The following is an 11,773-nucleotide window of genomic DNA, read 5'->3' on the forward strand; positions in this document are numbered from 1 at the left end:
TAACAGGCGGTAAGTGCCGGGCACCTAGGATTGGTAACAGGCGGTAAGTGCTAGGCACCTAGGATTGGTAACAGGCGGTAAGTGCTGGGCTTTTTCAGAGCTAGAAGTTTTTTAAGCAGCGGTGGTTCCTGACATGAGGAATGGACAAATGTAACCTTACTGCCGGTGTGAATTCAGCCGTACTTCAGATGTGCTCCTGTGTCTATATTTAGTTAAAGTGAACTTTTGTGAAAACATTTTTTTTCACTTGATTTTTTTACAAAATTAGCCCAGCAGGCCCATGCTGGCTCAGCTTCCACCTTTTCTCTGATGCTCACTTGTACTGCGCATGCATGAGATTGAACACTTTTTACATTATAAGAAATCCTCTGAAGGTGCATGCACACAAGGAGCAATGCAGAGCCTTTTGGGATATGTGACACAAATATCCCTGGAGGCTGTGGATTTCCCCTTCGGTCTTTACCGAAATGGAAGTGAAGACTGAAGGGGAGAGGTCCTCTCCACAAAAGTGTAAAAACAAAAAACGCACATTTTTCCATTACATAACAGAGAAAGTCACTCTTTAATATAATGTTAAAAATGTGGAGATGCTTGCAGCATGTGATATCAGAGGACAGGACAGACTGTGACCCCCTCTCATCACTGCCCATATTCTATATAAAAACACTGTTAAGTTTATCCGCAGTGTGTAATAATGTCATCGGCAGTGCAGTGTGATAGCTTTGTGTGTGTAAAAGCCGCTTGTCATATTCTGCAGCCTAACAACTCGCTGTGTTCAAACCTTCAGATCTTCTAAACCGTTGGTTGTATTAACTTGAAATTTTTAAGGTACACATGGAGGCAAAGGAAACTGAAACTGTAGGAGCAAGTGGGGGACACTTGTGGCTAAACCTTTCTAAAATGTAATTACTATTGCATTATGAGAACATAAATCTCTACCTAGCAAAATGTGCTGCCTGCATCTTACCTCAAACCTCAATTTCTCCAGAATTAAGAGGTGCAGGGAAACAAAAATATAGGTGGAAGTGGGAGACATGTGTGGCGATCACCTTTCATCACCATGGCATCATTACAACATTAAAAAACAAAACTGTCCATTAAAATGCACTTCCTTGTTACACATGACTGTAACCTTCCAGTACCTCAACCTCAATAAAATTTAGTGGCAGAGTTCATTTTCTAATGATGCCATAGTGATGAAGTTTTAGGGGATGTTAGTCACAGATGTTCCCCACTTGTACCTATATTTTTAGTTTCTTACACCTCCCCATTCCTTAATTGAAGTTCAGAATGTTAGATAAGTGGACAGGAATGTGTAACGGCAGGGAGGCCCATTTTAATGGGCAGAGTGTTTTATGTTCTAATGATGCCGTAGTAATGAGATTGTAAGGGGAGAATGTGCCCGCCACTTGTACCTATATTTTCGGTTTTGTACCCCCCACCTAGGAGAAATTGGTGTACAAAGAAGAGAAGCAGACAGTAGTTTCATAGGTATAGATTTATGACAGGTAGGTATATATTTAGGGGCCCCACCCCAATGCTCCTTGCTATGTTAGTGGCTCTGGGGTCTCCAATTTGCATTTTCAATTTAGGACTCCTAGTTGCATTTTCCTCTGAAACAGCAAAACCAAAGTTCAATTTTCATAACTTTTTACATTTGTGACCCCCATATCTTGAAATTCTTTACAGCTTTACAATTGTAATAACTAATATCTATGAGGGTCCCCTGTACACCCTGAAAATTACAGGTCATTGGGACATACATATTAGGAGATATGGAGGTTTGTATACAGAGCTGTGAAGATGCAGAACGGCATGCAGAGCTAGAGGTGGATACATGTCACAGGCAGAGCTTGTGCTATGAGATGGGGGTGGGGCTGCCTGTGTCTCCTTCACATGAAGGCTGAACTGTGTGCTCACCTCTCATCAGCAGCAGCAATCCTCTGAACGGATGACACAGAGCAGCCTCACTGAGATCCGGGCATCCGAGGATGAGAGCTGCCGAGAGCTGGGCGGGGCATTCAAATCAGCCGGGCGGAGCAACCGGCTAAAAACCTCTGGGGAGAACTATGCTGGAAGCTAATGGCAAGTCTTAACCCTTAATTGTAAATCAACTGTTGTAAAAAAATAAAATAAAAAAACTTACCTAGTATATTAACATGGCTCCACATCTCAGTGAAGGGTGTTGTTTTTTAGTCCAGCAGTGAAGACTTTAGACAGGGTTTATAATAGAGATTGGGATTACAGTACAGAGCAGTGTTGTCAGTTTATTATAGGTATACTAAATGTTATTTGTTTGTTTTGTGTTTAGTCCAGACATACACTTAAGGAAAGTAATGGTATACATTTCTAATTCATCAATATATTTGTCTGTTTGTTCATAGTTTGTGCATGAGAAAGAGATTGTAGCAGAAGACGATCAGGTATTTCTCATGAAGCAGCAGGTAAACACACTCGCCAATTTCCAAATGCATTATGAAGCTAGAAGTTAGTTTGTGTTTATCCAAGCTAGTATAAAATTTTATATGTTTATTTTTTCTCTAGTCAATGTTGTCAAAACAACCACCAACCTCAGCAGGACGACCAGTAAGTTATTTATTTCCTTTAATAGTAAATCTATGTTGTAACCATTGAATAGAGCACATTTCCCAGGTCCCTTAGCAGAAATAGGTGTATAAAGTAACTACATTTATTTCTGTAAGTTTCCGCATGATTATCAGAACTCCTTGTTTATGTACTTGAGTTGTGTGGATGGGGAGGAACGGTTAGGTAAGGTGGGGAGTGGTAAAATGTTAGGAAAGTACACTTATAACTTTAGGTTTAAAATACCACTGCTCATACAAACTTACAATGATTTTTAAATCAATTACAAAATCTTTCCTACAAGTGTTAAACTGCACAATTAATAATTAACTCCCTTAGCGGTAATTCCGAGTGTGACTCGGGGTGGATTTTATGTGCAATAAGCAGTAATCCCGAGTCTCACTCGGAGTCGCTTAAAACTTGAAAAAAAAAAACCCCTACCTTGCTCCGTTGGCGTCCTGCTGGTTCCTGCAGGTCCTGGGGGCTTGGCCCCCTTCTCCGATCTTCAGCCGCGAACTGCAGAGACGTTCTCCGGGCTAACTCGGTGACGCCGGTGCGGGAAGATCAGCGGGAAATTCAAATAATTTTGTATTGGATTCAATGCAAGATAGCTGTATTGAGTCCAATACAAAGAAATCTTCATAAAATATATATAAATATATTATACGTGCTTCTGTAGTTATATTAAATGTTTTTAACGTTTTTTTTTTATTTTTTTTTATCATTTTTTTTTTTATTTTAAGGTTATTATTAAATTTGTTAAATATTGGGCATATTTCGGTGAACTATGCCTAAGAATTATAGGCCTACAATGTAAAATAAATTTCTTTGCAAAAAAAAGTACCACTTTTTGTATGGAAATACGGACAGAATTAGAATGCTAGGTGGGTTAATATTTTAATATCCCCTCACTATTCAATTTATATATAACAGCTTGCTTGGTATTGTGTCTTACTTATGCTGAGCAAAACTATTTTCTGTTATTTCTAATCCTAAATATCTTTTTGTTCCAGGATTCTTCTCCAAGAGTTCCTGGTGGGTCTCCTAGGACACCCAGCAGATCAGGATCATCTAATGTTACCAGTGTGTCGCCTGTCCCTGCTGGCACAAAGAAAATTGATCCCAACATGAAAGGTATCTAGTGGAACTGCTACTTGACATATTTTATGAAGTAAAATGTCAACATTACTCATTTCTCTTTCTTTCTCATTACAGCTGGAACAACAAGTGAAGGAGTGCTCGCTAATTTCTTTAACAGCTTACTAAGCAAGAAAACTGGGTCCCCTGGGCCCGGGGGTACAGGCAGCCCTGCTGTCAATTCTGGAGGCAACAGCCTGCCAACATCTGCCAAAAAAACAGGTATTGTCCTAAGTAGTCCCTGCAAATGGTTACCAAAAAGTGCCAGGTAATGCACCCAGCTAAACGGGGCTGGGGATATATACAGTAAGGGGAAGAAGTATTTGATCGAATTCTGATTTTGTACGTTTGCCCTCTGACAAAGAAATTACCAGTCTATAATTGTAATGGTAGGTTTATTGTAGCTGTGAGAGACAGAATAACAACAAAAGAACCCTCAAAAACCTGCTCAAAAGACTTGATGTACATTGTAATGAGTGAAAAAGTATTTGATCCCCTATCAACCAGTCTGGAGACTGGCTAGGCCACTTCGTGTGCTTCTTCTTGAGCCACTTCTTTGTTGCCTTGGCCGTGTGTTTTGGGTCATTGTCATGCTGGAATACCCATCCATGACCCATTTTCAATGCCCTGGCAGAGGGAAGGAGTTGCTCACCCAAGATTTGATGGTACATGGCCCCGTCCATTGTCCCTTCGATGCGGTGAAGGGGTCCTGCCCCCTTAGCAGAATAACACCCCCAAAGCATAATGTGTCCACCTCCATGTTTGATGTTGGGGATGGTGTTCTTGGGGTCATAGGCAGCATTCCTCCTCCTCCAAACACAGCGAGTTGACTTGATGCCAAAGAGCTCAATTTTGGTCTCATCTGACCACAACACTCTCACCCAGTTCTCCTCTGGATCATTCAGAGATGTTCATTGGCAAACTGCAGGCGGGCTTGTACATGTGCTGTCTTGAGCAGGGCGACCTTGCGGGCTCTGCAAGATTTCAGGCCTTCACGGCACAGTAAGTTACCAATAGTTTTCTTGGTGACTATGGTCCCAGCTGCCCTGAGATAATTGACAAGTTCCCCCCCCGTGTAGTTCTGGGCTGCTTCATGCTCGTTCTCATGATCATTGCAACTCCATGAGGGGAGATCTTGCATGGAGCCCCAGACCGAGGGAGATTGACAGTTATTTCGTGTTTCTTCCATTTGTGAATTATCGCGCCAACTGTTGTCGCCTTCTGACCAAGCTGCTTGGCGATAGTCTTGTAGCCCAGTCCAGCCTTGTGTAGGTCTACAATCTTGTCCCTGACATCCTTAGATAGCTCTTTGGTCTTGGCCATGGTGGATAGTTTGGAATCTGATTGATTGTTTCTGTGGACAGGTGTTTTTTATACAGGTCCTGTAACAAGCTTGGATTAGGAGCTATCCCTTACAGAGGGTGCTCCTAATCTCAGCTCCTTAGCTGTATACAGTGAAGACACCTGGGAGCCTTAAATCTTGCTGGTTGATAGGGGATCAAATACTTATTCCACTCATTACATTGCTCATCAAGCTCTGACTTTTCAGCACTGGGTTTTTGAGGGTTCTTTTGTTGTTATTCTGTCTCACAGCTACAATAAACCTACCATTACAATTATAGACTGGTCATTTCTTTGTCAGAGGGCAAACATACAAAATCAGCAGGGGATCAAATACTTCTTTCCCTCACTGTATATATAATTCCAAATAGAACTTTAACAACGCTGATTTAAATTTTTTGTAAATGGTTATAAAAAGGCTAAATTAATATAATGGATACAAAGACTAAAAGGCTTGAGTCAATGCAATTTTTGTTCAGGTGCGTTCCAATTCCATTTTATGTCAGTTAGAGATGTTTTTATGCTTGTTTGATTGCAGTTCTTTGACAGGTGTCAAGTTGTGTCAACCTTGTTCAAGCTGTTTTTGCATTCCAGCTGACTCTTATAGAAAAGATGAAGTCCTGCTTCACCCAGAAAACCTGTTGATACAGTTGAAATAATAATGACAATCTGTGTCAGAAAAGTCAGTCATACTATCAGAACATACAAAAAGAAGTACTGGAACAGTACATTCAAAGAAGTATAGCAGATAATGATAAAAATTATAACAGATAAATGTAATAAGATGGTGCATACATGCATTCCAAGTTAACGAAGATACTTTTTGTCCTCCTAAAACTGAAATATGTAAAGTTTAGTTTGTTTTGGTTTATATACAGTCTTTGATTGGCATTTTCTCTGTGAGAGTGGTGTTTAGCAGCAGCAGGAACAGTAAGTATTTACAATGTTTTTTGCAGGAAGACCTTTTATAGAATTTTATATAAGGCAGTGCCCCTGTATGTTAACAGTCTACAACTAGCAAGGAAATGTGCAAGCTGAATTGGTTGAAGCTTACAGGATTCAAATAGTATAAGGGACTGGATTGCCAGGTTTTTGTTTCCTCACATTTCCTATACAAGCTTATGGAAATTCTGCCTTAAAGTAAGTTTATTTGCACATCTGATAAAGAATTTTGAATGGTTTCAAGCATGTTAAACTGATGCCACATACGCCTTCAGCGTATTGACAGTAAAGCCATCACTGCTAGATCTTTCTTAACTTGGGTGCTTAACCTTTCTGGCATCTTTTGCAAACTAAAATATCCATTTTGGATGAACGAGTTGAAATAAATGCTAGTAAAAAATATTAAAGTATAATGTTTCTTGAAATATTCGATATCTTCTCCACCACTTTATTTATTCTTTCATAGGCCAAAAGCCGGTATTAACAGACGTCCAAGCTGAACTGGATAGAATCTCTCGTAAACCTGACATCGTCTCCCCCACATCACCCACATCCCCTACAGAAAATGAAGCTTCTTGAAGGCTGCTGTTTCATTTTTGGAATTGTGTAAAACAACCTCTGCCTTTTCCCTCCTCAGTGATTGTGGAACCGCGGAGATCCAAACACATTTTTTTTTCTCCTTAAAGTGAAGACACAAAGTTTTGATGTTTATCCCAATTTACAAAAATACATGTGGGATAATTATCTCTGGACTGCTGTTTTTTTATGGCACAGATCTACATTTTTTTACATATGTAATTGTTTTTTTTTTTGTTTTGTTTAAGCCACTGTTTGGTAAAGAATTCAGTTACTTTCAATGAAATATGTAAAGAGTAAAATTAAAGATGACTAAAACTGCAATTTCATAGGCTACTGATGGGCTCCCAATTACAACTACAACCAGAACATTTGTGAAAGCAGTACAGAAGTTTTTGGGTCACAGAGATAAGGGTGAAGAAGTTAGAGTATATTTCCACCATTAGTAGAACAAAGGTAGGTAAATGTAGTCTGGTTATGATCCAGGTTTGTGCAGCCGGCTCATCTTCTTTCGTTAGGGGCTGGTTTTGTAGTCTGGGGTTATCTGTCATTGGGGTTTATAAAAGTTCTGGGAAAAGGTCCCAGATATTGTTTGATCAGGACTGTTCTGTTGGTGCACCTTAGGAACTGATGAGAGTGTAACATTATATACTTGCCAACTTCTTCATCGTTGAGTTCTACTTTAACTTTCAGCGATTTATGACAATGAATTGGTCTTGCAAAGAAAACTGGCATTATTGAATATTGCTGCTCTTCTCACCAATACAATGAATTACAGTTTGGGGAGTTTCTAATACCAGATTACTGCAAGCACTGAAATGATAATTTTGTATAATTTAAAAGAAAGGCAGAGATTAGATTTGGTGTATTATGTTAAACTAATGTCTCCAGATATGTTTGTCTGACATGTACAGATCTGCACTAGCCACTGTTTCACTTGTTTACAACAATGGTTCAATCAGTCCTGTCTTCTACAATCAGTTAATAAAGTTGTATTTATTCTCTGCATAGAACAAACTATCTTCTTGTTTATGGGAATATATTGTAGTTGGTATAGCTAAGGCACATTGTGGCTGCAGATTCCTATATTGGAATATACTTGTATGGTTAACTTAAATCTAAACAGCATGCTTGAACTGACAGTTTTAACATTTATGCTACATGCAGATTTTCTAGAATTTATTTATTAATTTTATTAGAATTATGAATCAAAGGGCTGTTTGTTTTAATCCTGGTTATTTTCTTTTAGGAGCATATTTATAAAGCAGTAAATGCAACTTTAATAAAACATTCACTGGTGGTGAAGCAATTTTTGCAATTTAATATACTTGCACCAAGAAGATTCATTAGCAGTGAATGTTGTATGATTGTCATATTCTCACTATAAATATAACCTTTAGTCTGTTTTCATTGGTTTATAGTAATATTATTACAATGATTGCTTATTCAAAAGAATAATTATTCTCCTGTAGATCTGATCCCTGAGGATCAGGGCTGAGGATCCACAGGTTGGAGATTCCTCAGGTGTAATAATAAGTAAACTTAACCCCAAGATATCCGAGTGCTGCACACAATACATCCTTGCAGATTCCAAACCTGAAGAATTTTCTCAAGTACAAACATTAAAATGCTTTGCATTTGGCTTATTTCAGCTTTGTGGTTTTCCTACAGCAAACCCAGCAAGACTCGCAGGTGATCAGAAGTTTTTGCACAAGAAAATTATCTTTTTGTAGCGTCCTTTATTTGGGTTACTATAAATGCAAAAAACGATTATTTTCCCAAAGATTAGACCAAATAAATGACATTGCAATGTGCGGTATGTCATAATGTTTACTTTTTTGCTTCTTGCATACAAGGTAAAAGTTTCATGCCAAGCATGGCTACTAGCCCAAAGTTCTGAAAATCCTTCTTTCCTGGATTTCATGCTGTCCCTTATTGCTTCAGTACTTGGCCTCAGTGCCTGACCAGGTGTAAGCATACAGTTCTAACTCATTTGTTCCAGGTCAGTGACCTCAAATATTTTATTCAAAGACCATCAAAAAACTAGCATTTCAAAAGATGGCTGTAGCAGGATTTCACTAAAAATGTAGGATCTGTAAAAGGAATTTGCAATGGCTAGGAAGTGTAAAATGTGGGTCACAGAATGGTCAACAAATACGGGAGATTGGCTATGTTTTTCTGATCTCTGTATGGCAGATTAATCAGAAAATAAGCTAGTTATTGCACATAAAATAATAAATCTGGCTTTTACCAGAATCTTTACAAGGACAGCACGTGTAACGCACAGTCACTCTTCCTACATACACACCATGTTTTATTGTATTGCCTTCTCTTTTTAATGCTGACCGCACATCATACTACATATCTACTTCTTGTAAAACAATCCTGTGGATGTCTGAATTCAAGGTATTGCAAGCCACTCAGCAGCTTCATAGCATACACATAAATGTTTTTATTACATATTAAACCTGGAACAGAGATTTTATTAGTTGCAACTCATACACCATTTTTTGCAAATTCAGCTGCTTCTTTGGGTTGGGCTCCAGCATTCCATAATATTTGTCTTTATTTAGTATTGAGTGTGCCGAGATAATTGCTTGGTAAATCAGAACATTGTGCACCAATTAGGTTGATGGGTTTTTTTTCCTTTCCTCACAGATTTTACTTGTAAATATCCCAAAAATCATATTTTCAGTGCCAACTTTCACCTCTGAGGATTCTCGATTTTGGTTTTTACAACTTTAACTTGACATGCAAAGATCCTTGTAAAAGAAAAGTGTGAGAATAAGCTGGTTTATTCCAAAACTGTTAAAAAATACATCTGTGTATCCAAACTTTTGTTGTGTTGATTCTTTATTTACAACTAGCTCAGATCAATACACCTTATGGTAAGAAGCATTTTTACTAACATTTTAAAATTACACAGTTACTTTAAAGCTGGCTTGCAAAGGGGATTTTGTACACGCTGTGCATCACTGTGTAGTATATTTGTTGGGAACAAATCTAACATTCTGTCCTGCGGTGGCACAGCACTTGCTGTACTGTATCCATGGACAAATGTTGTCACCCTGGGACAGGAAGCTTATTAAGCAGCACAACTGGAAATTCTTCCTCATTTTACTGCACAAAGTAGACTGCTCACCAGCAAATCAGATAACGTTTGCATCAGTTACTCATAACTCTACAGTAATATATTCTGCCCTTTGTTTTCCAGCACTTTTTACCCTGGCCCAACACTTTTATTCATTAGATTTCATTTCTTTCAATTCATGTGGGATAATTTGCATCACTTTTATTTTTCAGAAACAGCACCCTACTGGCCCTATCACCTGCCATAATCTGCCTGCATTGCAGAGACTGCAAAGCAAAAGATCTCATGCAGTCCCCATTGGCTGGCATCTTGCTAGCTGCTTGTCCACTGCAGCACTGCTTTTTAAAGAACCAACATTGGCAGATCTGTCGGTACTGACGTTCCTATTTATTCTAAAACCGGCTACCGTAAGTAGAAGCTACATGTAGCATCTCCCCTGATGCAGTGGTTCACTGGCATGAAGAAGTGGTAACTACAACCTCACTGCCAGTCTGAATGTAACTGTAGGGCTGTATTTTTAAATTCCTTGCCCATCAACTTGGCTTTCAGATCATGCACAACCATTCCAATCCCCATACATTGCTCATTTCAATGAATATTGACACAGACTCATTCTGCCACCTAGTGGCCAATTGTCAGAATAGCGCAGCAGTCACTATAGTAAATGCTGCATCTTCGAATGAAAAAACAGCCGAATATCTTCCAAATTTTCAGGGGAAAACTTTATAAGTACACCCTTAGGGTTTATATATTTTTGGATCTAGAATTGGGTATATAATGAAAATATAACAATTTTATTCAGAAATTTCACTTAGCATTTTAATGAGAAGGGAAGTATGAACTAGGACATAAACAATATTAGCAGGTTAACCTTCAGCTTTAATGTATGGGGAAGGGGGCTGGGGAACAATGAGCATTATGGGCCAGTTTAGGTAACACCATTGATCTTTTTGGCTATGTGTAAGGGTGAATGCTTTCCCGCCATATAAGAGGCATTCTTCCTACTGACCGCCATACTAATGTACAGTGAGCTGTGTAAATAGTAATCATAGCGAGGGATCCCTAAGACCTGGAAGTTACTTCCTCTAGAGTTCCTCTATAATATAAGGGTAGAGAAAGGCTTTAGTAGGGAGGGCCATTAGTTCCAGCACTGGCTTCTATAGCAGATAATTGATATGTGGCCCCGGGTGTCCATATGGCCCATACATAGTGATGGGTGTCACCTGCACACCTATGAGCACAATGCACGTTTCATGCTGTATTCTAGGGCCATTCATCTTCAGTTTTCACCCCAATGTTCATACAGCGCATCATAACATTACCATACACTGGGACGGCCTTTCTTTTTATGGGGGAACCCTTGAAATAAGTGTGGTGGTCAGTAGGAAGAATTCCCCTTACATTGCCGGCCAGTGGGAAGAATGTCACCCTTACAGATGGCCTGACAGCGGAGACAGAAGCCCATACTGGGGTCCAGCCTCTCAGGTAAGTACCGGGAGATCATTGGACATCATAAGCCAATCAGCACCGAGAATCCACTGATGTGTGCACAGCTGTGTGCTAATGACAAGATGTATTATTGTAGCTGCTGTGCACCAACACAGATAACACACAGATGTATGGGGGGTACAGGGAAAATACCCGGGAATGCTGTACACAGTATGAATGATCTGTACTGGTGAATGTTGCACACAAGGGATGAGGGAATGATGCATAGCGGTGCATGTTGCACATGGAGTATGAGGAAATGATGTGTACCAGTGAATGTTGCACACATTACATGAGGGGTATGAGGGAATGATGTATACCAGGTGAATGTTGCATATAGGGTATAAGGGAATGATGTGTAGTGGTGAATGTTGTACACAGCATATGAGGGAATGATGTGGTGGTAAATGTAGCACACAGGGTATGAGGGAATTAGGAATTCAAGTGAATGTATGGGTGAATGTACCAGTAAATGTTGCACACAGGGTATGAGGGAGTGATTTATACTGGTGAATGTTGTATACAAGATATGGGAGACTGATTTTTACCGGTGAATGTTACACACAGGGTAAGAGGGGTATGAGAGAACATGAGTGAATGATGTATAGAGCCATA

General features: G+C 39.3%; 2 protein-coding genes across 3 annotated transcripts in view; one reads left to right on the plus strand and one right to left on the minus strand.

Annotated features, from left to right (window-relative positions):
- The window catches only part of DYNC1LI1 (dynein cytoplasmic 1 light intermediate chain 1), a 23,361-nt gene extending 15,762 nt beyond the window's left edge, over positions 1–7,599 (plus strand). For both annotated transcript variants that reach the window (XM_072412368.1, XM_072412369.1), the window contains exons 9-13: positions 2,385–2,444; positions 2,545–2,586; positions 3,597–3,717; positions 3,799–3,942; positions 6,470–7,599. In XM_072412368.1, coding sequence (XP_072268469.1) covers positions 2,385–2,444; positions 2,545–2,586; positions 3,597–3,717; positions 3,799–3,942; positions 6,470–6,582 — 480 coding nt within the window. In that variant the 3' untranslated portion in view covers positions 6,583–7,599. The remainder of the gene's footprint in view (positions 1–2,384; positions 2,445–2,544; positions 2,587–3,596; positions 3,718–3,798; positions 3,943–6,469) is intronic.
- Positions 5,516–11,773, minus strand: part of CMTM7 (CKLF like MARVEL transmembrane domain containing 7) — a 63,457-nt gene continuing 57,199 nt past the window's right edge. Inside the window, exon 5 of the mRNA XM_072412370.1 lies at positions 5,516–5,699. Within this exon, the coding sequence (XP_072268471.1) occupies positions 5,614–5,699 (86 nt within the window). The 3' untranslated portion in view covers positions 5,516–5,613. The remainder of the gene's footprint in view (positions 5,700–11,773) is intronic.

Source organism: Pyxicephalus adspersus, chromosome 5, assembly GCF_032062135.1.
Source record: "Pyxicephalus adspersus chromosome 5, UCB_Pads_2.0, whole genome shotgun sequence".
NCBI lineage: Eukaryota > Metazoa > Chordata > Amphibia > Anura > Pyxicephalidae > Pyxicephalus > Pyxicephalus adspersus.